Below are 25,429 nucleotides of genomic sequence, written 5' to 3'. Positions count from 1 at the left end.
GGACACGAACCTCCACCGGGGAGGAACGGTAGTAACTTCGGTGTGAGTGCAGGAATGAACGAACAGCCTGTTTGTGGCTCCACGGTCTTGGGGTTACGGAGTCTAAGTGGGTCCCAACCGGTTTCTGTGGTGACCTCATAGAGTCTAGGAGGACTTTGGGGTACCAGTCCGGGGTTTATACGGACTCGCTATGGCTAAGAGGCCCCCGACTCTCCTCCAGGAGAGCGGACAGGTGGGCGTCTGGTTGGTCTCTCCTCTGGAAGGGCACCCAGCCTTTGTCTCTGCGCTGCCGCACACGGGAACATCACTACAGGATCGGGGCAGAGTAAACCTATGGTCCTCGAGACCATGATCAAAAATTTCAAGAAGGGGTATTCAGGAGACTGTGGAGTTAAGACACATCCTGTCCAGTTAAGAACACGATGTGAGTGAGAAAGGCCCACGTTTGATGTCGGATGGCCTTTGGAAGGGACACTGGATGTCCCAGTGGTTTGGTAGGTGTGGCGAATTGTTAACAGGAGAACCAGGACACCCTGGCCAGTTTCTGTACACTGACTCCCGCCTAGGGATTGCCCAGACCCTCCCCCACTTGGGTGCAGTTCACCTACAATAGGCAGGGACAGGCCAGGGTCTTAACTGCCTCATCCAAGTGGCCCAGAGAAGCCCGACAGAAGGCCCGGCCTCCACAGAACCTAGCCGGAGATCCTGAGGATGACCCGATCCTGCTCCCCCAAGGCTGTCTACGCCTGGTCCCCCAATGGTTCCAGACATTCCACCACCATCAGTCTCCCCGGTGCCCCAGGCCCGAAGGATCCACTTTCTCCAGGATCAGCAGCCAGGCTGCGCCCCAGGCCGGGCACAGGCGCCCTCCAAATGCCAGTATGAGAGATTTGAGAACCTGAGAGGCACCATGAAGACGGGTCAGTACTTCCTGGAGGTCTTACGAGGCTTTCTCCACCGCCCACCTCCTTGGCTGGAAACCTCACACCCCATCCCACTCTGAGAAACCTCATGGAATCCCTCTTCGTGACTCATCAGCCAACCCGGGCAGGCTGCCAACGGTGACTCCGCACCCTGTTCCACACAGAGGAGGACGACGACAACCAGAGGAGCAGAGCGGTACCCAGAAGAGCACGCACCGGCGGGAGTCCCGGACCCTACGGCTTGGGCTAACACAGCTGCACCCAAGAAGCGCCCCCCACGGGACTTCACCACAGACGAGGGACAGGGACAGGTCTGCATCCACCGATGCCAGGAAGCCTTCCTCCGGGGAATCCGAGCAGGAGCTAAGAAACAGACCCTCCGTTTGACCCCGAAGCACAGGAAAGCCAACAGATACTAAACACCTCCTTCGTGGCTCAGGCCACCCCAGACCAAAACAAAAACTTCAGGGGAGTGGGAGTGGGAGAAGCAGGCTTCCCACAGAGCAGGTGCTTGTGTTCCCTCTCTCGCCGTGTCTCTGTCAAATAAATAAATAAAATCTTAAAAAAAAGTCGGTCTCACCACTGCCCTGAGGAAAAAGGACACAAAACTGGGGAGACCCTGACCACCAACAGGGAGGGGACCCAGAACCCCCTTAGCAAAGGATCAATGTACCTACTGCAGGGAAAAGGGACATTGAAAAAATGAATGTCCCAGCGGCTACCAAAAAACCCCAAGAGGACGTCCTCATAGACCCGGCAGAAACACTCAGACTGAGGAGGACCGAGCTCTCTCCTCCTTGGCCCCCATGAGCCCGCGGTCAGAATAGAAGTAGGGGGTCAACCAGTGACTTTTAGGGTTGATACTGGGGCCGAGCGCTCTGCTGTCACCTCGCCAGTGGCCCCTTTCAACAAAAGAACCGCCGACCATCCTTGGGGCCACTGGGGCGTGGGCAATACAACAGCCCTTTGGCCAGGCTCGTCAGTGTAAACTCGGAGGCCACCCTGACTAAAAAGGGATGATGGGTGATGCCAGATGGGCGCGTCTTCATCCCAACACAACACGAGGGCATCTGGTCAAGGAGTACCACCACCTCACCCATCTAACAAACAACCTGCATTAGAGGCTGTCCTCCAGCAGCACGACGGCCTCAGCCAGCCTCCAGCAAGCAATGCACGACATGAGCTAAAAATAATGCTCAGCCTGCACCGCAGCGCCCGCCAGGCGTCCAGAGGATGGGAGTAACCCCTTTGGAAGACCCAGAAATAGACCTCACAGCCGTGCAGCTGAGCAGGGGGTTCAAATATCAACTAGTGATCGTGTGCGTATACTCCTGGGTGGGCCAAAGCCGTCCCAAGCAGGACGGAAGGAAGCCGAGAAACAGCCAGAGTCCAGTGGCGGGAGATCGTGCCCCAGTTCGGCCCGCACCATCCACAGTGACGACGAACCCGCGTTTGCAGCAGACACTGTACAGGTCTTAACCAAGTCTCTCAGCGTCACCTGGAGACTCTGCTCTTCTTACTGGCCCCAAAGTTCAGGGAAAGTAAAAGAATCGCAACCTCAAGGGAACCGCAGCGAAGTTCTCTGTCAGGAGATTAACCTCCCATGGCCAGATCTGCTGCCCCTGGCCCTCCTGTGTGCCCGCTGCACACCCGGGATGCTAGGTTTCTCCCCTTTCAGGTTAGTGTATGGACGGCTTCCCCCAGGAAACTTATATCAGGTTGGGGATAAAAAACAGATAACTTCAGGCCCTGGGGGCCACCCTAAATAAATTACAAAGATACACCATTGAAAGGGCCCAATCTCTTTAGGGTCCTGGGTACACTCCTTCCAGGCAGGAGACTCAGTCTGAGTCAAAGACTGGAAAAGGGACCCCCTCAAACCACAGTGGATAGGGCCTTACTCTGTTGTTCTAACCACCCCTCCTGCCCTTACGGTCTCAGATGTCACTCACGGGTCCACCACTCCAGAGTAAAAAGGGCCCATGGCCTGGACGAGGAGCCACGCCAGCGGCAAGTCCTGCCAGCCCCCACAGACTTGCCCCAGCTTCGTCTTCGGCAAGACCCCACGAGCTGATGGACACCTGCTCGCCGCGCTCCCTCGCTCTCGTCGGCGTGACACCCCTCATCCTCGGAGTCGGACTCTGCAATGTTTCCTGTTCTGACTGGACTTCTTCCCAGAGACCTGCTATTGTTGTTTACTGGGTGATCCTAGGGTTTATTACTGCACTTATTTGCCCACAGGCCTTATCTGCTGTCGGGCTAGCCACAGTGGCTCCCTCTAAGGTCATGGACCCCACTTTTATCAGCCCTCTGCTGTCTACTCCTAACCGCATGTCACTATGGTTTTCCTGACCCCAGTCAGCCCTGCTCTTCTGCTACCAGCTGTGCTGTCCCTCCTCCCTGCCCTTAGCTTGCCCAGCCTGGCGGGAGGAGGGGGGCAGACGCTCGTATCACTGTTCCCGGCGAACGGACTTTCCGGCTTATCCCCCTCAATCCTGCGCCAGTGCCCCACTGACTTCTTCCACCCGGGATGGACACATACCAAAGGCCGACCTCCACTTAATGGGCCACCATCTTCTTGATAACTAAGTCCACGTTCACCCCGAGCCTTGAAGTCAAACCCCAGAGGGAGACAAAAAATAACTCGCCCTGACACATCCCCGGGTCCCCCATCCACACACACAGCAAACATCAGCAGCACCACTGGTAGGTACGATTAACGCCTCCTACCAAGCAGTTAACCACTCAGATCCACCCCAGCGTCTGACCGCCGGATCTGTACGAAGCCCAGTCCCATCCAGTACCTGCTGTCATCTTCAACCAATTCACTGTGTCACCTCCCACCTCGGCACCAGGAACCTCATACTATCCCTTTCTGGCCCTGGTACCGCTGTGTGGAAACTCTTCCTCTCCTGTCACAGGCCCAAGTTGGGTCTGTGCGCCTAATAACACAATTCCTGGCTTGTGATCAAGGTGTATACACCCGCGTCCCCCCGCACAGTCAGACACACGCCCGTCTCTTACCTAATCTTTCAGTCCTTCTGGGGAGCGACGCTCCGCTATCTGGAGACCTCCTAGGGGCCCCTGGTGCTCCCTGGCCACCATTCCCCTGCTCGTGAGACTGCTGGCCGCGTCAGGAGCTGTCCTAGGTGCCACCGGTGTTGGGATGTCACAGGTTCGGTGTTCGGTACCTAGGCCTAGCTCAACAACTCACAGTGGGTTTTTTCCGCCCTTACTCAGTCAGCCCTGGCCCTGTAGCGCCAACTCGATTCGCTGGCCTCAATGGTCCTCCAAAACAGGCGTGGGCTCAGCTTGCTCACGGCTGTGCAAGGCGGACTCTGCCTCTCCTTACAGGAGGAGTGTTGTTCCTATGCTAGATTGGGGGTGCCCAAGAAACCCTGACCCAGTCCCAGGATGGAGTAACTCACAGGGGGGAAGCACTCCAGCGAACTTGGTGGGATTCCCTCTCACAGTGGGTCCCTTGGTTCGCCCCCCTCTTGTGCTCCCCCTCACAGGAGCCTTCTGTCCTTGCATATTTAATGCCTTTATTAGGCTTATCACTGCCAAGATCAGACTCCACTTACTCCTTACTCACCACCGCCCCTTGGAAAACAAAGATGATTCCCTCTAATCTAGGGGTTTAAAGGGGCATCAAAGCAGGGAATGATAAGGGAAGTTCTAACCCTAACGTGCCTGACCAATCCCATAGGGGAATCTCAGTCCCGGCCCCAGGGCCATTCTGGGTTTTCTCTCCTGCCTCACCTGCTGCAGGCGCAAAAGTGCCACAGATACAGAAGTACAAGTTTATAAACTACCCCTTTTTTTTGTGCTCAGGGCTCAGACCTCTGGAGATCACTGTCCTCTGAGCCTGCCAGCGTTAAATAAACCTATCCTCCAAAATCTCCAAGTGCCGCTTGGGGCGATCCTGCCCAGGTTCCGTCACATAGGAACTACAAAACACTCATGAAAGAAACTGAAGACACAAAAAGATGGGAAAATACTCCATGCTCATGGATTGGAAGAATAAACATTGTTAAAACAACTATGCTGCCCAGAGCAATGTATACTTTCGACACCATCCCAGTCAAAATACCAATGGCATTTTTCAAAATGCTGGAACAATCAATCCTAAAATTTGTATGGAACCAGAAAAGACCCTGAATTGCCAAGAAAATGTTGAAAGGAAAAAAAAAAAAGGCAAAGCTGGGGACAACACGTTGCCTGACTTCATGCTTTACTACAAAGCTGTGATCACCGAGACAGCATGGTACTGGCACAAAAACAGACATATAGACCAGTGGAACAGAGTCTTTGACAGAACAGAAACCTTTGACAAAGCAGGGAAAAAATATTGAATGGAAAAAAGATAGTCTGTTCAATACACGGTGCTGGGAAAATTGAACAGCTAAATACAGCTAAATACAGAAGAATGAGACTAAACCATTCTTTTATACCATACACAAAGATAAACTCAAAATGTATGAAAGACCTCAGTGTGAGACAAGAATCCATCAGAATCCTAGAGGAGAACATGGGCAGTAATCTCTTCAACATTAGCCACAGCAACTTCTTTCAAGACAGGTCTCCAAAGACAAAGGAAACAAAAGCGAAAATGAACTTTTGGGACTTCATCAAGATCAAAAGCTTCTGCACAGCAAAGGAAACAGTCAACAAAACAAAAAAGCAACCCACAGAATGGGAGAAGATATTCGCAAGTGACGCTACTAAGGGCTGATAACCAAGATCTATAAAGAACTCAAACTCAACACCCAAAAAAGAGTCAAGAAATGGGCAGAAGACATGAGCAGACACTCTTCCGAAGAAGACATACAAATGGCTAACAGACACATGAAAAAGTGAACATCATCATTGGCCATTAGGGAAATTCAAACCAAAACCACATTGAGATACCACCTTACGCCAGTTAGAATGGCAAAAATCGACAAGGCAACAAATATTGGAGAAGTTGTGGAGAAAGGGCAACCCTCTTACACTGTTGGTGGAAATGCAAGTTGGAGCAGTCACTTTGGAAAACCGTATCGAGGTTCCTCAAAAAATTAAAAATAGAGCTACCCTATGACCCAACAATTGCACCACAAGGTATTTACCCCAGATACAGATGTCGTGAAAAGAAGGGCCATCTGTACCCCAATGTTCACAGCAGCAATGGCCACAGTCGCCAAACTGTGGAAAGAGCGGAGTTGCCCTTCAGCAGACGACTGGATAAAGAAAACGTGGTCCATAAACACAACAGAGGGTCACTCAGCCATCACAAAAGATGAATCCCCAGCTTTTGCATCAACCTGGATGGGACTGGAGGAGATTATGCTGAGGGAAATAAGTCAAACAGAGGAAGTCAATTATCATGTGATTTCACTTATTCATGGCACATAAGGAATAACATGGAGAACGTTAGGAGAAGGAAAAATGAAGTGGGAGAAACTGGAGGGGGAGACAAACCATGAGAGACTGCGGACCCTGGGAAACAAATGGAGAGTTTTAGAAGGGAGGGGGATGGGGAGAGGGGTGAGCCTGGTGACGGGTATTAAGGAGGGCACGGACTGCACGGAGCACTGGGTGTTATACGCAAACAATGAATCATGGAACACTACATCAAAAACTAATGATGGGGCGCCTGGGTGGCTCAGTGGGTTAAAGCTTCTGCCTTCGGCTCAGGTCATGATCCCAGGGTCCTGGGATTGAGCCCTGCGTCAGACTTTCTGCTCTGCAGGGAACCTGCTTCCCTTCCTCTCTCTCTGCCTGCCTCTCTGTCTGCTTGTGATCTCTGTCAAATAAAACCTTAAAAAAAAAAAAACCAAAACTAATGCTATGTGGTACAGTGACTAACGTAACACAATAAAAAAATAAGTAAAAATGAGCAAAAAGATTTCAATAGACATTTCTTAAAAGAAGATACAGATGGCCAACAAGCACATGAAAAGATGCTCAACATTACTTATGAGGGAAATGCAAATTCAGGCAATGAGATACCACATCATAACCACTAGGAGATGGGAAAAAGGAGAAAGACAATAGCCAGTGTCGTCAAGAATGTGGAGAAACCAGGGCCCTCATACATTGCTGCAGGAGCTTCAAATGAGGCAAGTACTTTGGAAAACAGTTTAGTAGTTTCTCAAAACACTAAACATAGAAGGACCATATGACCCAAATATTTCATTCTTGGGTACATCTCAAGAGAATTAAAAACATGTACACAGAAAAATTTGTACATGAATGTCCAGAGCAGCATTATATACAGCAGCCAAAACGTAGAAACAACCTTACGGCAGCAACCTAAGTGCCCACTGGTAGGTGAATGGGTAAAACTATACGGTACACACGTACGGTACACGGTACACACACACGACAGAACCTTACTCCACTTTTATTAAAGAGATCTGTGACAACATGGATGACCTAGAGAGTATCATGCTAAGTGAAATATCGGACAGGCAAATACAAACAATGATAGAATTTTACTTACATGGGGAATTTAAAAAACAAAACAAACGAACAAAAGAAGCAGAAACAAAGCCATAAATACAGAGAACTGGGAGCTGGCAGAGGGGTGGTGGGACATGCGACATGGATGCAAGGGAGAGAGGTACAGGCTTTCCAGCTGGGAAGTGAGGAAGTCACAGCGTGAAAGGTACAGCACAGGGAACACAGGCAGTGGGACTGTGACAGCATTATGTGGTGAGTGACGATCACTACACTTACGGTGAGCACGGCGTGATGTATAAAGTTACCACACAGACTTACAGAATCACTGTGTGGTACACCTGACACTAAAGGGACTTTGTATGTCAGCTATACTCCAATCAAAAGAAAAAAAAAACCCCACCCAAATATCCATCAGCTGGCAAATAGATAAATAAAATGTGACATAGCCATACAACAGAATATTATTTGGTCGTGGGAATGTATGAGGTACTGGGGTGCCCGAGTGGCTCAGTCAATTAAGTGTCTGCCTTTGACTCAGGTCATGATCTCAGAGTCCTGTGATGGAGCCCGTGTCGGGCTCTCTGCTCAGTGGGGAGTCTGCTTTCCCTTTCCTCTGCCCCCGCACCCGTCGCCCAGCTCATGTTCTCTTCCTAATTTTAGAGAAAATGAAAAAGGTACGAGATACTGATATATGCTAAAACATGGATGAACCTTGAAAACGTTGTGCTGAGTGAATGAAAGCAGCCACGCGAGGTCACACAGTGTACGATTTCACTACATGAACGTCTGGAATAGGCAAATCCAGAGATAGGAAGTAGATGAGTGATTCTGCCTATGGCTGAGCGATAGAGAAGGTGAGTATTTTAAAGTGTTCACTTGAAAACACGTAACAACACATCAAACTTGTGATTTCTAGGATGTTATCACTTAAAATGAGACTCTTTATTTAAAAAGAAAATTAGGGCACCTGGGTGGCTCAGTTGGTTAAATGACTGCCTTTGGCTCAGGGCATGATCCTGGAGTCCTGGGATCGAGTCCCGTATTGGGCTCCCTGCTCAGCAGGGAGTCTGCTTCTCCCTCTGACCCTCTCCCTTCTCATGCTCTCTCTCAAGTAAATAAAATCTTAAGAAAAAAAAAAGAAAATAAACAAAAAAAAACCCTACCCCTTAGATTATAAGACAGGTAGTGATCTGAAAGTTAAAAAGAAAAAAATCCAAGAAGGTCGTATAAAAATCTTTAAATCTGGTAAATAACAGAATACCAGATGCAAGTAAGGGCCCCCAAATGTATAGATTTCTTCATTCAATTTCTGGTTTTATCATCAGCTTCAATCTGATTTTTCACAAACTTTTTCTATTTTTAGTTGGCAGATAAACCGTGAAGAAAATGAGTTCCCCTTAACGACAGCAGATGCTCAGTGAAAGACTTGTTTGACCCAAGACAGAAGTCTGAAGGAGGCAGGAGGCCACAGGCTGCTTATCTAGGAACCCGCGGGACACCGACACCCACGCTCGCGGCACTTTACCTTCCGTGCGCCTCTTCTTGGAGCGGGGGTAGCCCTGAGGGCTGGCCTCTGCCGTGCTCTCCACAGGGCTGAGGGAGTGGCAGTAGGTGGTGACGGGCCCCCACGGACAGTCAAGGGACTGGGACACACGCTGCAGACCCTTTCCCAGGTAGGACAGTCTAAGGAAGGGGTGGGGTGAACAGGCTGAGTAGCTCGCGGGCCCTCAACGGTCCCTACTTCCCTGATCCGCATCACCGCCCACCCACCCGCCAACTTACAGCAGCTGCTTGTCCTGATGGAAGAGTCGGGGGGAAAACTCGGAGAGGAGCTCCAGGAATGCCAGGTTTGGGGGCTGACCAGAGGAGCCAGCCGGAGGAGGCTCAGACAAGGAGAATCTGATGCCTTCCCTTGGTTGAGCAGAACGAGTTTAGGAAGATGGTCCCTCTTCCCTTCCCTCCCAGGGCTGAACCATCCTGTCCGAGGGCCCCTTCCCCAACCCCGGTTTGTTTCCCAGAGGACCCCCACTGGCCAGACGGCTCCCCTTCGACACCCTTATTCCTCCCTCCCAGACCGGGCTTGTAGCTCTCCCTGCACACAGCCGCTGGCTCAGCCCTCCTAGAAAGATCCAAGGACCCTGACCTCCAACCTTCCTTACTTGTGTAGCGCGACCACCAGGTCACGGTTCTGTAGCTGCTGGGGTCCAAAGCTCAAGGCAAACCTTCGGGCGAGGTCACGCATCTCACCGAAGGCCGGAAGCTCATTCAGGCCCTGGGGCCCCTGCTCCTGCAGCAGTTCCGTGTACAACTGTGTGCAGGAAAACACGGGACATTTGGGAAAAGCAGCAACAAAGTGGAAATAGAAAAGTACAGCATTCCCTTCTCGGCCCAGAAGTCCTAAAGGGCTTGGGATGTCATTGCTACTTTTACTCTTTGCTCCCACAACCCTCTGCGGTAGAGAGCGCCTTCACCCTTGCTCTATAGCAATACAAACGTCTGGAGTAACTGAAGGGACTGAGACCACAGACTAAAAGAAAATTAGGAATTTCTATCATTTTACTGTTGGTGCTCCTATGTCCCAATAGCTGAATTTCTGTGGAGTTAGGGTGGAAACTGCCCATCAGCGAGAACTTTCCACAGACCTTCTAGTTAGGAAGGAGACTATCAAGTAGAGTCAAAGTAAATCAGAAGTTCCTGTTCGTAAGGATCTGACATCCTACATGGCTGAGGGCGAGCAGACAGTTGGCGGGCCACGGGGAGGGCAAGTATCATCGGTCTGAGGCGCTCCAAGCACCAAGCAGAAGGGCGTACCTGCTTGAGGCTTAGCAGCAGGATTCGGGAACAATGACTGCGGTCAATCTGCCTTGCTCTGGTTAATGTTTCCTTGATAATGTCACCATAGTCATTGTAGAACTGAGGGACAGGAAATGGAGAAGATCATGTTTGACCATAAGACAAGACTTCCCGTTCTATTTCTTCTCATCATGTGTCCTTCCTGAAGCACTTTATGTCAGGAAACATGAATTTGAAGTATAAGACAACTTGGACTGGACCTGCTCTCCAGCCAGCAGGCCCGGGCCCAAAGACATCAGAGTGTAGACAAAACAATAAAGGAAGAAACTCTGCCCTGAGACTGTATCTTGGGGAAGAAGCGTAATAAGCTTGCCAGTGTCTGCTCTCTTTGCGGCACTGAAGCCTTCACTGTCTGCCTTTCCCCCACTAGAACAGAAGCTCCTCTACTCTGCGTTGGCTCAGTGCTGTGTCTTTAGTACGTGGAATGGTATCTGGCCCAGAGAAGGTACTCAAAATATACATAAAAAATAAGCAGAAATCCTTACAATGGTGAGTCAAGGAAACTGAGGTACACCAGCTAGATATCTTGTAAGGGTTGATCCCTCTTCCAATTATTTTTTAAAGGTTTTTTTTTTTTTTTAAATTTATTTGACAGAGAGCACAAGTATGCAGAAAGGCAGGCAGAGAGAGGGGGGAAGCAGGCTCCCCGCCGAGCAGAGAGCCCGATGCGGGACTCGATCCCAGGACCTTGGGATCATGACCTGAGCTGAAGGCAGAGGCTTAGCCCACTGAGCCACCCAGGTGCTCCTGTTTTTTTGTTTTTTTTTCCCCTTCTTGTATTATACCCCAGTTTATGGAGACTGCATTCACAGGGGGAAAAAAGGTTCCGGATATGAAGAATAAGATTTTCTTCCAATAAATTTAATCCAAACAGCTTTCTTCCCACGCTCACTCACTACTGATTCTTCTACGTCTCTTTATTCCAAGCTCTTGTGGCCTTCTTCCTCCTCCCACTCTCCTTCACGCCTGGCCTCGAGCCTGGCAGCATCACCTTCCCCATCCTCCTTCCCGGAGTGCTCCAGGGTCTGAAGTCCCCGTGCTCAGCCTGAAGTCGGTCCCCCGCACCTTGTTGTAGTGTTTGAAGACATCAGAGGCCGCATCCATCTCCAGGACCCCATAGAGCAAGAGCTTGCAGAACCCGGCCAGGAGGCGGCGCCGCTGGTGCAGCTGCTCTATGTGCACATGATCCTCCTGGGAATGGCCTGGCTCACAGCGAACGCAGAATGGAGATATGAGAACCACAGATTTAGGACTCTTGCCCTTAAGTGCCTGAGCCAGGCCCAAGCCCCACACCCCTTCCTGAGCCCCAGGTATAGAGTCCTTGTACCGCTGCCCAGTTCTCCGGGCTGGATGAAGACGTGGTCCATGAGAAAGCTGGCTAGCTCCGACTGGAGAGTGGCTTCAGGAAAAAAGACAAGGGGTCTAAGGAAATCGCGACCCCCTAAGATCATCTGAGGGCTGAAGACGAGAAGTAGATCACTTAGTAGGACAAAAGCCTGTTGGGGAAAAAAGAATGCTTAGAAAAGATAGGATATTAATCAAGACAGAACTTACACAGCTCATTTCCCCTTGGAACAAGGCTTCCTCAAACCACGGGGAGAGTCATGCCTCCTTGGACCCCCTCGAGTACCTGCTCCTGGATGTCAGAATCCACATCTGAGAGGCAGCTCTGGCAGAGTTCACAGAAGGCCACCACCCTCCCCTTCAAACTCAGCAGCTGCTTCTGCGGAGACAGTGCTTATGCAGGAGGAACAGAGACACAGGCTGCTTGCTTCTCATCCCCCCTACTCAGACTCACACTTACCTGGGAGGCATCTGATTCAGAAAGGTGGGATAGTGTCCAGAGAATGGAAAAATAGACAAGAGTCAAGGCTGGCAGGATCACCTGTAACAACCAAACATCACCAAGTGGACGATCAGGAGAGTGAGGAGCAGATAGGGAGGGAGGCGGGGACACACACCCGAAAAAGTGAAGAGAAACAAAAGCAGCGAAGAGAGAAAATGAGATTAGGGGACACTGGGTTCCTTCTCTGGGGAGTAAAGGCACGGATTCTGGACAATCGTCAGAGAATTCTATCTTGGACAAGCATGCCACTGCTCCCTTAGTTATCTGTCGTCTCCTAGAATCCCTCAACTTTATCCTTTACTCCCAGAAAACCAGAGAGGCGGCTGCTTCCAGGCCCTGCACAGTACAGGTCCCCTCTAGGGCGGAACAGAAGGAACGACACGCGCCCGACTCCCCTCTCGCGTCTACTCCGCAGCCCCGGGACTGGAGCTGCCTGGGCCTGCCCGGAACACAGAGCCCTCAAGGACTCGCCCTGGGCTCATCTGGGACTCGTCTACTTGCCTGGTGAGGGACCTCTCCTGTGTCCACGGCCTTCCGGAGGAGCCGGTAGCACGGCTCATAGAGCTCCCAGCGACTCAGGTCATGGGCGCTTTGGGGAAGAGGGGGCAACGTTACACAGGAACAGCACTGCTGGCATCTGCGCCACGGCAGCAGCAGGGACAGGAGAAGGGACCGGCGAGCGGCTCACTTGTAGAAGGCGGAGAGGCGCTTCAGAGTGGCTGCCAGGCTGTACACCTCGTCCTCGTCTAGGAAGGGTGACTGAGGACGTAAGAAGATCCACGATGGGATTTTGCCAAGAATTCACACACCCACGTTCCCCATCTCGTGGCTTTCTCTGGTCCCGTCTCTCAGTCCCAGGCTCTACCTGCAGGAGCTCTTCAAGTTCCTGCTGGAAGCGGTCAGTCAGCAGGTCCACCAGCTGGCTGCGGGCAAAGTCCACCCGGCCGAAGAAGGTGAACTCGGGGTTACAGAGCAGATAGAGGGCATGAGCCCCCGCCTCGAGCACCGCAGGCTCCGCGTGCTTCACCACCACTTCCTGGAGTTGCTGTAAGAACAGCTCCAGGTGCTGACGGAGAGAGAGGTCAGAGAAGGTAGAGTGGTGGGGGAGCCGGGGGGGGGCAGTCTTCCAGGTGGGGGAGCGCTGGGGGCGATTAAAAAACAAATCCGATTGAAAGCATTAAACTTCAAGGACAAGATGTCTGTGAAAGGGAAGGCTTATGGACTTTTCTGGAACCCAGGTTCTGGAGAAGAACCAGATCTTGGCGGTAGAACCTCTGGCCCTAGCAAGGAAGCGGCACGGTCTGTGAACGGCAGTTTCTTCTCTCCTCACCTTCTCCAAGCGCCTGGTACAGTAGATGTTGAGGTCAAAGTGGTTGAGAAGCTGGAGCAGGGGGGCAACCTTCTCCGCGTCAGCCGAGAACTGCAGGGATGGAGGGGAGCACTGTCTCCGAGCTCCGGTGCGAGCCCCGCTCCCAGGCCGTTCACCGCTCATTCCCAGATACTGCCCGGTGGGGTGGCTCTACCTTGGCCAGGAGCTGCGGGAGCAGGGGGATGAGGTGCTCGGTGAGCTTCACCTTGTCGTCGGCTTGGGTCTTCCGTTCTTTGGGGGTTAAGCCCTGGAATTAGACATTTGAGGGGTGGAGGGAAAGATGTAGAAAAATAGCGAGTCCAGAGAGTGTGGATGTGTAATCCTCTTCCTTATGATCTCATCTGCCCAGGAAGGGGGAATTCATTTGGTAGCTCCTTCAGATCTCTTTTTTTCCCTAGAAATGGAAATCTCTGAGGGGCAGAGAAGGGGCACACAAACCCAGCACTGGAGGATAAAGATGGACAGCGCTTATCTGGTTTTAATCTTGCTCACCAACCCACCCACCCTTCCTGCCATACCTTCTTCCCAGTGAGCCGCCCCACGGGCGGGTGACCCTCGGAAGCTTGCCGAACGCTGGACACAAGGATTTCTATCAGCGTGCTCTCCTGCACGTCGCCCAAGTCTGGGTTGGCAGGAGGATGAAAGACAGAACCACAAATTAGCCGCCCGCCATCTCCAAGTCACTCCAACTCCCCCACTGCCCACGACGCCTCTGCCTTTAGAAGACTCCCGGTTTCCTACTAGGAGGTGACAGGCCCCCTCCTCCAGCGGTCACACGGCACGCACTCTGGTCCTTCTCCAGCAGCAGGCTTGTCAGACTCTCCCAGTCCTTCAGCTGAGCCCCTGCACAGTCCCACAGGCTGTCTACCAAGTAGGCAGCGTGGTCATGGAGCTGTGGAAGAAAGTATATGGGTTTTTTTAATTTTTGTTTTTAAAATTTTATTTAAATTCAGTTAACATATAGTGTATCATTAGTTTCAGAGATAGAGCTCAGTGGTTCGTCAGTTGGATAGACGCTCATGACCTCACGTGCCCTCCTCAAAGCCCATCACGCAGTGACCCCATTCCCCCCAACCATCTCCCCTCCAGCAACCCTCAGTTTGTTTCCTCCAGTTAAGAGTCTCTCATGGTTTGCCTCCCTCTCTGATGTCGTCTTATTTTATTTTCCCTCCCTCCCCCTATGCGCCTCTGTTTCGTTTCTTAAATTCCACATATGAGTGAAATCATAGAATCCTCTTTCTCCGGCTGACTGACTTTGCTTAGTTAGCATAGTACCCTCCAGTTCCACCCACATCATGGCAAGTAAGATTTCATTTGACATAGGTACATGTTAAGTTACTGAAGCCACGTTAGAAAATTCCGGTAAATACTGATAAACCGCATCTTTCCTTCCTGCAGCGCCAGCTCCCATTCTCTGCCACCAGCAGGTCTCCCGCACCACAGCCAAGTAACTCCTTCCCATACGTCACCTCGCTCTCCACAAAGAAGGACAGCAGAAGGTGGAAAAAAGTCCTCTGGGCGCGCGGACTTCGGCGTCGCTGTCTCCCACCCTCGGCTCTAGTCTCGCACTCAGGGTAGAAGAGCCTGGCAGAACGAGTGTGGGGAGAAGGCCACGCATGGGAGCAAATGAGGAGGGGCTCATCACAACGGAGCACAGGAGAGTCTGGGGAGACGTGTGAGGGAAAGAGGGAAAGACCCAGGGAAAGCCTCGACGCGTTGAGGAGGGGACAGGCGACACCAGAAGAAACGTTAACGGGTATGGTGGGTGGTCCCCGGGAACAGCAGCAGCAGACGTAGGAGCGGAAGCAGGACGGCGTCACAGGAACAAACGAGAGGCCCCTACTCACTTCCAGTACAGAAACTCCCCTGCAGCAGACGCCAGGGCCCGGTGAGAGGCATACACCACAGGGTAGATGCCCTCGCAGTCCGCATCTGTGAGCACGCCTTCCATGTTCCTGCCAAGACAAGAGTAAACTAACAGCTGAACAGGAACGTTGTCCTCCAGCACAACTAGGGCTAGAAATAAAGAGGCAAAGGAGGATTTGGGAACAATCCCAAAGAGAAGCCAAAAAGAAAAAAAAAAAAAAAAAAAGCACCGAGGATGAGCTGACCAACAGCTTTTCAACGATGAGTGGAAGACAAAAGAGCATCGAGAGTTAGAGATGACAGGAAATGTTGCTGGAGATCCCGCAACTCGGGAATGACCCCCGGCTTTCAACCGGTACATAAAGAAGTGTCAATTTATGAGAGATGGAGGGACAGGACTTGGGGTCTGTCTGTTGTTGGGAAGGTCAGACTCTGAGACGCAGGGCTCGCCGTCCCCCAGGACTCACTTGAGGATAATTGTTAGTAACTTGACGGCCTCTACTGCCACATCATACTCTCGGTCCATGACCATGGAAACCATCCGGTCCTGCAGGGAGAGAGCACAGCGCTCAGCACCGGATTGTACCCATCCCCCAAGCTCACGCTCTCACTTGAGATTCCTAAAGAGAAGGCGCGGAGGCAGGTAGCTACAGACAGCAAGAGCGACAGGAAGGGAAAGAGGAGGTGTGGAACCCTGAGAGTGAGCCAAGCACAAGAGCGCGGCCCAGTCGCACCTTGAAGCGGCTGGTGAAGAGCTCCAGGCGGGCCGTCAGGTCGCGGCTGCTGTACAGCGCTTTCAGAGCCTTCAGGCACTTCAGGCGGACTTCTCGATGCTGTCGAGGACAATGGAACCAGGACTGACTATTCTCTACTCAACCCCCACTGGGCCTTCTTCCCCCTCTTGCAGATGACTCCTTCTGGGCCTTGGTGTCCTGCGTGTCGAGGACTTTGGGATGAGTCAGAGCTAACAAACAGACGGATCACAGCAGAATCTGACAATCCTAACGAAGAGAACCTTGGACTACCACCCTAGCACTCGTCTTACCAATCCATTTCTTGCTTTTCCTAGCTTTCTTGCTTTTTCCTAGGGAAAGTCTTTCCCTACTCTGGTCTGGAGGTGTTCAATCTCCTAGAGGCCGCCTTCTCTCTTCTGCCTTATCCTACCTTCCCCAATACTGGGCAGCTTTGAACTCCGCAGCCTTCCTTGATGGGCTGACCACTAGTGAAGCTTTCAAACGGCAAAACCAGGAAAAGCTGCAGCATCTTAGGGCAGGAATGAGGGGCAGGGGAGCGGGAGAAAAGAGACACGTACCTTATCATGCAGGGTCCAGCCAATATATTTCAAATAGCTGTCCGTGAGGAAAGATGTGCTATAGCTTTGCATCCAAGACCCAATCTCCTCGATGCAGATCGCACGGATCTCAGGAAGGACATCCCTAGGCGCAGAAAGGGAAACTGACCCCTTAGCACCTTCTCTCCAAACTCACTTCCTGTCCTTCCACACATCTTCCTGCCGCAGAAGAATCTATTTTCTTCACTGAAATACCCTGCCCCACGCCTTTCATCCCCTCCTCCCAACAGAAGTACATTAAAATGAAACATTTTCTTTCTGTAGTACTGCATAAAATTATTGAGCATATCCTCCTCAGCGCTTTTAAAACTGATTTTGGGAGTTAATATAACACTGTTGGCCAAACTTCCACTCGAAGAAAGCATTAAAATCCGCTGAAGGGTTCTGGAAAGGCAGAGGTTGAAATCTAGTTAAGAGGGAGGGAAAAAACATGGATGCCATTTTTAACTTGACTCCACCCGTTCTTTTAAACAGTGTAAAACTCCCCTGCCTTTAGCACAGCGACACGGCGGGCTGGGTAGGGAAAGATGTGCCAAGCTGCCCACCTTCAGGTGAGCGCTGCCTTTTGGCTCTTTGCCCTTGTCCTCTCAGGTCTCCAGCCCCAGGAAGATGGGGATGGGAAGGTCTTCTGCAAAGTTGGAGCAGAGGAATATCAACAATACCTTACTCTTCTATCTTCGCTCCCAAAAGAGCTTTTTAGGAGTCTTTGTAGTTGGGGATGAACTAAACCTTACTCATTTAAAACATCTGTTGTCAAGAGTGTTTGCTCCTGTTGCATTAGCGCCAGGACTCCCCAAATAACCGGGGTCAGGACAGGGGTCTTGTTCCTTTTACAGATTCTATAACCAAGGACCAGCTGCTTCAAGGAGAGGAGCTGATTCACTCACCTGTACCGATGCACAAAGACACCCCTGAAGAGAGCATTCATCATCCCCTCAATCTCCTCTTGATGCTCTTGGAGCTGGAGGACAGGGAGGAACAGGTCAATCTTTCTTGTGCCCATTGGCATAAGGCCACAAGAGTAAACTATGACTTCCATCTATTTATTTCCTATTTATTACAGGACACACTCTGAACCCCTGAAAGCCTTCTAATTCTAGAAGAAAGTATGTGGTCAACTAATGTCTCAGAGGTTTATTTGTGTTTTTGTAAAAATTAGCATCTCCTCTGGGTCTGGTTATTCTGGCTATCTTTGGCTATTTAGAGGCGCTAGCTGGTAGTTATACACATCTTTGGCTAACAACAATTGAGAAAATGAAGCTTTAATAAATGGAGTTTGACAGAAAAAGTAGAACTAGCAAAAAAAGGGACGGAAGAAATTAGACCAGTGGTCTTCAACTGGGAGCCCCTCGGGGGACATTTAGCAACTTCTGAAAACACTTTTAGTGGTTACTCCTGGGAGGGGGTACTACTGCCACCTAGCGGATAGAGGCCGGGGATGCTGTTAAACATCCGGCCGGACAACCCCCGTGTCAATAGTGCCATTGTTGAGAAATCCTGGATTAGATGAATGATAGGTATCAAGGAAGCAGAATTACAAGAACAACAAGGAAACAGAATTATAAGAAAACATTCTTTAAGACAACTGATCCTACCTCTTCAATAAATCAACATACTGGGAGGAAAATGGGGGAGGCAGCAGTTCCATGTAAGATTAAGAGATTTAAGAAATACAAAAAATACGGTGCATAATCCTTAATTAAATACTGGTTGGAGATGATCAACTAAAAAAGGCATTTTGCAGACACATAAGGAAATTTAAATATGGACTGGGATTAGAAAATTATTAAAAAATAATTATTAGTATTTTTGAATGTAAAAATGGTACTGAGATAATGTGGGGATAATTTTTAGGTGACTTTAAAAAAAATATTTTGTAGAGTACAGATTTTAAGTCTTTAGGTGGAAATACCAGTATGTCCATAATTTACTATACCAAAAAAACAGATGAAACAAATACAAAGAAATATTAGTTGTTAAATCTACGTAATTTGTATACAGTGTTCATTCTACCAGTGTCTCCGCTTCTCGGAATGTTTGGAAATTTTCATATTGAAAAGAAAAGGAAGGGGCACCTGGATGCTCAGTCGGCAAGTGGCTAGCTCTTGATTTGGCTGAGGTCAGGATCTCAGGGTCCTCGGACAGAGCCCTATGTCAGGCTCTGTGCTCAGCACGGAGTCAGCTGGAGGATTCTCTCTCCCCTTCTCCCTCTGCTCCCCCACCTCCCTGCTCCAGGACACACTCTCTCAAATAACAAGAAAAGGACTTGGTTGGCTCAGTCAGTTAAGCGGTTAAGTATCTGCCTCCATCTCAGGTCGTGATCCCAGGATCCTGGGATCCAGCCCCACATCAGGGTCCCTGCTCTGTGGGGCACCTGCTTCTCCCTCTCCCACTGCCGCTGCTCCTTCTGCTTGTGCGCTCACTTGCTCGCACACTCTGTCAAATAAATAAAATCTTTAAAAACAAACAAATAAGTAACAAACCATAAGAGACTCAATCTCACAAAACAAACTGAGGGTTGCCGGTGGGAAGGGGATGGGAAGAGGATGGTTGGGTTATGGACATTTGGGGAGGGTTATGTGTTATGCTGAGTGCTGTGAGATGTGTAGGCCTGACAATTCACAGACCTGTACCCCTGGGGCTAATAATGTATGTTAATAAAAAGTAAAAAATAAAGTTAAAAAAAATAAATAAAAATAGAAAATGAAGAAAAGGAAAAAGAGGGTAGAGGGAAGGAGGAAAGATGTGTCATCAGCACCAATTTCTATACAAGTTTGGAAAAAGACGATTGGGAAAAGGCCACTGAGCACAGGGATTAGGAAGTAACTGGTTTAGAGAGAATAATTTCACAGAAAATCCAGGTAGCAAAAAAGGATTCAGATGGAAATGAAGGAAGCAAGGAAATGCTAAAAAGGAAGGTCAGAGATGGAGTAGTTCATAAAGAAGAAGGATCAAGGGCCTACACACAGTTATCCATGAAGAGCAGAAAACAGTGGGTAGGGAGAGATTAAAAACCAAAACCCGAGGGTGCCTGGGTGACTCAGTCAGTTGGGCAGCTGCCTTCAGCTCAGGTCATGATCTCGGGGTGGGGGGCTGGCCTCCCTACTCAGCCCCCTTCCCTACTTTGCCCCCTCTCCCTCTCAAATACATAAATAAAATCTTTCAGGGGCGCCTGAGTGGCTCAGTGGGTTAAGCCACTGCCTTCGGCTCAGGTCATGATTTCAGGGTCCTGGGATCGAGCCCCGCATCGGGCTCTCTGCTCAGCAGGGAGCCTGCTCCCCACCCCCCCACCTGCCTCTCTGCCTACTTGTGATCTCTGTCAAATAAATAAATAAATTTTAAAAGAAAAGAAAGTGATAACTTTATAAATAAATAAAATCTTTTTTAAAGCTTTTAAAAAGTAGAGAAAAAATAAAAACCAGAAGAGAAATGATAACCGACGAGACAAGAGCCTAGACAAATCAAATAAAGATTTACGGTGGTAGACTCAATATAAGGCCCAAGACAAACTCCCCCCCCTTTTTTTAAAAAGATCTTTTAAATTTATTTGACAGAGAGAAAGAGACATAGTGAGAGACAGAACTCAAGCGGGGGTGGGGGGTTGGGAGAGGAAGAAGCAGGCTCCTCGCTGAGCAGGGAGCCTGAGGATGTGGGGCTCAATCCAGGACCTGGGATCATGACCTGAGCCCAAGGCAGACGCTTAACGACTGAGCCACCCAGGCACCCCGGCCTGAGACAACGTCACCTACACAAGATTTAAGATCATACAGACACTGAAAATAGTAAAAGAGAGTGAGGAAAGGTTTACCACGGGAGAGACCTTGGTGAGGGGTGGGAAAACAGTTGGTGCAGTGAAACATGGGGAGTCCTCCCAACCCCATGCCTGCGGAGTTTCAGACACTCTGGGAGAGTAGGGGGTGGAAATCAGTGTCTCATGACATATATAGCTGCCTGAAGATTTAATCGATATAACAGATTTTGTTAGGGCTTATGTCCTCCAGTGGTCTTTAAGTTTGAAAGGGAACAAAGCAAATAGCTACTCTACGCCAGACCAGGCAACTCACTCACCATCTCATGTAATCTTCATAAAATGGCCAAATTATCTCCTTTTTAAAGAAAAGGAAACAGAAGCTTAGAGATTACATAAGGCCGTGGAACAGGTAGCTAATTGGAACAGAACTGAAACCCAGGAGTGACTGAAAGGCCTATTGCTTTCCAGTCCTTCACAGCTGACCCTCCTTGTCTGTGTTTGGCCTTTAGTACTCCTGGGGTGACCTGCAGACTGTACACTTGACTAGGTCAAAAATTAACTCCGTGTGTAAGATGCAAGTGCAACACTTAAACACATTTGTGATAATGAATGCAGACAATGGAAACTAAGCAAAAGTGGAATTATAAAGAACTCTAAAATTTACTCTAAATTAGAAATAATTCATTGAGCTCACATTCCTGAAACAAGATAAGCACACAATGACCTCTGACAGGGTGGGTGTATTAAGAATGTTGGACTCCACTGTTCATGACCTGGAAGGTCATGACGCCTCTGGCTTACCCAAGAGAAGTGCTCGGGCACTGCTAAGATGGGCTACAGCAGCAGCAGATGGAAACTGGGAGAAAGGGAGGGACGAGGCAGGAAACACTTCTTACTTCTTTGCGTTTCTCCAGCAGGCTCTCCAGCCGCTCAGGTGCTCTCTGTCCTGGCCCCTTATTTCGTTCAGCCTCATACTGTCGCTGATTATTATCTTTGTGCAGACTCAGCTGAAGGGCAACTCTTACCAGGGAGGTCATTAGCTTCATGGCTTTGAGCCAGGAAAAACAAGAAAAGGGAATTATTATTTAGGTCAGAGGAGTGAGGATAGGTTCAAAAAAGAAAGAAAAAAAAAGCTTCTTGTGGTTTCAGTGGGAAGAGGAGGAGAAAGCGGGAAGTGGGGCAGTTGGGGGAAACTTACCATGGCTGCTGCCACCACTGCAACCAAAAGACAGAACAGAAAGAAAAAGATTAGAAAAGAAGAAGAGGGCGCTCGTGTGGCTCAGTGGGTTAAGCCTCTGCCTTCGGCTCAGGTCATGATCTCAAGGTCCTGGGATCATGCCCTGAATCTGGCTCTCTGCTCAGCAAGGAGCCTGCTTCCCCATCTCTCTCTGCCTCTCTGCCTACTTGTGATCTCTCTCTGTCAAATAAACAAATAAAATCTTAAAAAAAAAAAAAAAAAGAGGAAAAAAAAACAAAAAGAAAAAAAGGAAGGGCAGTAAAAAAAGCTAGCGGAGTGACCCTAACATCTGGAGCAGACTTTTTTTCTCCCTCTTTTGGGCTTCCTTTAATCCTCAGCATATTCCCTGCAGGTGAGCTATGAGAAACAAGTTAAGGCTGAAAATGGTCACTGTAATCTACCCTTTCCTGTAATACCACTAGTGAGAAACTCGATAGAAGTTCAGGTAAGAAGCCTGCCCTTTAAGCAAAGAGCTCAGACAGAGGTAAGAAGGAAGATGCAGGACCGAAGAACAGAGGAAATTCCCCAGAGAACATTTATAGAATAAAAGTGCGTGCTCACCTGCCAGGGTGCTGGTGTGACGGAAGGCACGGACCTGGGAGTCTGACAGTCCAGTGAGCAGGGAGATGAGGTTGTCCATTGGGAAGCCGTCATAGAGAAGGCTATACTGGCACTGAAAGACCAAGGTCTTCACAAATTCACAGAAGCTGCCCTGGAACTTTTTCCAGGATGGACCTGGTGCTGTCAGCGGATAGTCTCCTGAGTCCTACAGGATTTATGGAAAGGATGAGAAAAGTATTATCAAGTCTATGAAACCACAGGGACTTGGGATGTCAAAACCCAATAGCAGAGTAAAAATGTATCTCTGGTACACCTCATTTCCTGCTATTCTCAACTCTAGATGCTTATTCAGATAACATCTATGGGTCCCTTTTGCCCCTAAGAAATTAAACTCCTTCCAAAAGCTATCCTATTTCCCAAAATCAGAAAAAAGGAAATAATGGGCCTTGGATTTTGAAATAAGAGTGGCAAGAGGATTCTGGTTGTCCTTCTCCACCTCGTTAAACTGTTCTGTCAGGTGCCGGATGATCTCGGAGTTGGACATCTTCTTGAACATCTCGGGGGTTACATTGCCTGAAGAATGGAGGAAATGAGGTACTTAAGAGAAAAATAACAGGACACTGTGACCATATGCATATACACCTAAGATGAGCTATGGAATACGCTGAAAAAACCTTAGGTGGGGAATCAGAAGACCTGAATCCTCATCATAAATCTGTTACCAGCCAACTGTGTATCTGCTATAAAGCAAGGTCTCTAGAAAATCCAAAGGAATCAAACAACAGAAAGCAATGGAAAGCTATGGTTTAAAAAAAATCCAAACAGGGGCATCCAGTTGGCTCAGTCAGTAAAGCATATGACTCTTGATCTCAGGATAGTGAGTTCAAGCCCCACGGTGGGTGTGAAGCCTACTTTAAAAAGAAAAACAACAACAACAACAAAGCAATAAAGCTACACCAATTCTGGATTCTTATAATGCAACCTGCCTGAGATCATCTTGCCCCAGTAAATTAGGTCATGACCTCTGGGGATCTGGGGCCCATAGCTTCAGTGGCGAAATACAGAAGGAAATGGCTAAGGAAATAACGAATAGTAAAAGATTATTTCATCTAGAGAAAGAAAGACTAAAAAATGTCTAATGGTCTATTTTCATATATGTGAATATCATCTTCATTGTGTTAGTGTGATTAGTTATTTTTCCCCAAAGGGTCTTAGCTCCAGGCCAACATAGTTCCCTAACTGGATCACTTACCTATTTATCTATCAACAACATAGATCAGTGAAACTTTTCTAATGCTTTACTTTCTCCCTTTATTTAGAAAACAATTAGTCTTACTCATCTAAATGTAGCAAAAGTTTCATGACGTAGGAGTAAAGGGCTAGGGAGTACAAGGGGTAGGAGTTTCCTCACCTTTACAGCCACAAGATCGGATGAAAAAGTTAATGAGCTCCAGGAATCCTGCATCCTGGTCTTGCTTGTAGCTATCCAGCCATTCATCCACCAAAGACTAGGAAAACAAGATGGATTATTTCTATTTCTGGCAATATGACAGACTGAAAATGTTATAGGACTGTCCCCACTGAAACAGCTAAACTTCTGATAAAAATATTAGAAACATATTCTAAAAGGTATTGCTGAACTGGAATGAAAAGTAGAATCCCATATAGATAAAAAAAAAAAATGAGGTGAAGGTAGCAATCCTGGGAGATAAGGAAGCCGATTTTTGCTCTGAGGGTTCTATTAAACGCTGGCCATTCTGACTTTCTGTCCAGATAGCTGCATGGAACATAGAGCATGAAAGAGCTTTTGGGTTTTCAAGAAGAGAGCTCCAAAAAGAGGTTTCTGTAATAAAGCTAAGTGCTAGAAAAAGTCACATCATGGAAGCAGGAATGGGAAACAAACCTACAGGCTAGAAGGGGACATCAAGAAAACTAGCTTGTTATGACTAGTGGAGGGGGAAAAGAACTCTCCCTTGAGAACTCATAACCATAAGCCATCTCTCAGATCTGGATTTGTAGTCCAGATCCACACTATCTAATGATCAGAATACTCTCAATCAGAGAATTTAATTCCAAGTGATTCTGGAATGTTCCCAGTCAACTACAGAAGCAAATGCAGATTCTTCCCTTAAAAGCCCACCTGTAACCCAGGGCCCAAAGAATTCCAACATATAGAGCTCCAAGAAAAATGAGCAGCTCACAGTGAAGCTTAGTAAGGAAATAAGGCACTGAAAATCAGAATTATCAGGGAAAAAAAGGAATTACATTCACAGACTTCAAACATTTAAAATTATTACAGATTATAAACCATGCTACAAATAAATAAATAAGTAAATAAAATCTTTTAAAAACCCCACTTTTATTTCACAGAGAGAGAGATCACAAGGAGGCAGAGAGGCAGGCAAAGAGAAGGAAGCAGGCTCCCTGCTGAGCAGAGAGCCCAATGTGGGGCTCCATCCCAGGACCCTGAGACTCTGACCTGAGTTAAAGGCAGAGCTTAACCCTCTGAGTCACCCAGGTGCCCCCTGATAGAACTATTAAGAGACATGGAGAATAGAGTGGGAAGTTCTAATTTGATGTCTAATTGAATTGTGGATGATACTGGAATGACAAAGAGGCACTATCTGAAAAGAATTTTCCAGTCATTGAAAGACACCAATCTTCAGAGCCTAGAAGCAACAGATTTCAAACATGACAGAGAGAGGGAACAGAAGCAGGGGGAGTGGGAGAGGGAGAAGCAGGCTTCCGGGGCTTGATCCCAGGACCCTGGAATCATGACCCGAGCCGAAGGCAGATACTTAATGACTGAGCCACCCAGGCGCCCCTCTTTATGGATTTTTTTTTTTTAAAGATTTCATTTATTTATTTGACAGAGATCACAAGTAGGCAGAGAGTTGGGGTGCGGGGAAGCAGGCTCCCTGCTGAGCGGAGAGCCCAATGTGGGCTTGATCCCTGGCCCTGGGATCATGACACGAGCTGAAGGCAGACACTGAAAAATCCACTGAAACCACCCAGGCACCCCCTCTTTGTGGATTTTAATACATCTCTCTGCAATTGACATACCAGACCAAAACCAAACAAAAAACCCAAAAACCTCGTATAAATATCAAAGCTGTATCACATTTAACACTTTTGATCTCACCCAAGAGAACACTCTATCCAGCAACTGGAGAACACACACCTTCTTTGAGCATATGTGAAATAGTTTTGGAAATGAACTGAATGCTA

General features: G+C 48.7%; 1 protein-coding gene across 5 annotated transcripts in view; it reads right to left on the bottom strand.

Moving 5' to 3' along the window:
• Positions 1-25,429, bottom strand: part of STAG3 (STAG3 cohesin complex component) — a 36,480-nt gene that overhangs the window by 6,707 nt on the left and 4,344 nt on the right. For 3 of the 5 annotated variants that reach the window (XM_059153925.1, XM_059153927.1, XM_059153926.1), the window contains exons 5-29: positions 23,613-23,709; positions 22,698-22,774; positions 22,202-22,406; positions 21,300-21,451; positions 17,540-17,613; positions 16,614-16,737; positions 16,036-16,134; positions 15,769-15,848; positions 15,283-15,390; positions 14,905-15,019; positions 14,177-14,327; positions 13,954-14,057; positions 13,590-13,682; positions 13,397-13,486; positions 12,932-13,132; positions 12,755-12,825; positions 12,568-12,655; positions 12,025-12,105; positions 11,851-11,943; positions 11,548-11,716; positions 11,286-11,422; positions 10,179-10,280; positions 9,527-9,675; positions 9,150-9,278; positions 8,893-9,050 (exon numbers count right to left, since the gene is read on the bottom strand). In XM_059153925.1, coding sequence (XP_059009908.1) covers positions 8,893-9,050; positions 9,150-9,278; positions 9,527-9,675; positions 10,179-10,280; positions 11,286-11,422; positions 11,548-11,716; positions 11,851-11,943; positions 12,025-12,105; positions 12,568-12,655; positions 12,755-12,825; positions 12,932-13,132; positions 13,397-13,486; positions 13,590-13,682; positions 13,954-14,057; positions 14,177-14,327; positions 14,905-15,019; positions 15,283-15,390; positions 15,769-15,848; positions 16,036-16,134; positions 16,614-16,737; positions 17,540-17,613; positions 21,300-21,451; positions 22,202-22,406; positions 22,698-22,774; positions 23,613-23,709 — 2,947 coding nt within the window. The remainder of the gene's footprint in view (positions 1-8,892; positions 9,051-9,149; positions 9,279-9,526; positions 9,676-10,178; positions 10,281-11,285; positions 11,423-11,547; positions 11,717-11,850; positions 11,944-12,024; positions 12,106-12,567; positions 12,656-12,754; positions 12,826-12,931; positions 13,133-13,396; positions 13,487-13,589; positions 13,683-13,953; positions 14,058-14,176; positions 14,328-14,904; positions 15,020-15,282; positions 15,391-15,768; positions 15,849-16,035; positions 16,135-16,613; positions 16,738-17,539; positions 17,614-21,299; positions 21,452-22,201; positions 22,407-22,697; positions 22,775-23,612; positions 23,710-25,429) is intronic. The other 2 variants (XM_059153928.1, XM_059153929.1) reach the window with 1 other exon arrangement.

The sequence above is a fragment of the Mustela lutreola genome, chromosome 17 (genome assembly GCF_030435805.1).
Source record: "Mustela lutreola isolate mMusLut2 chromosome 17, mMusLut2.pri, whole genome shotgun sequence".
NCBI classification, from domain to species: domain Eukaryota; kingdom Metazoa; phylum Chordata; class Mammalia; order Carnivora; family Mustelidae; genus Mustela; species Mustela lutreola.
Note: the sequence above shows the minus strand (reverse complement) of the source record. Positions and strands in the feature narration are given on the sequence as shown.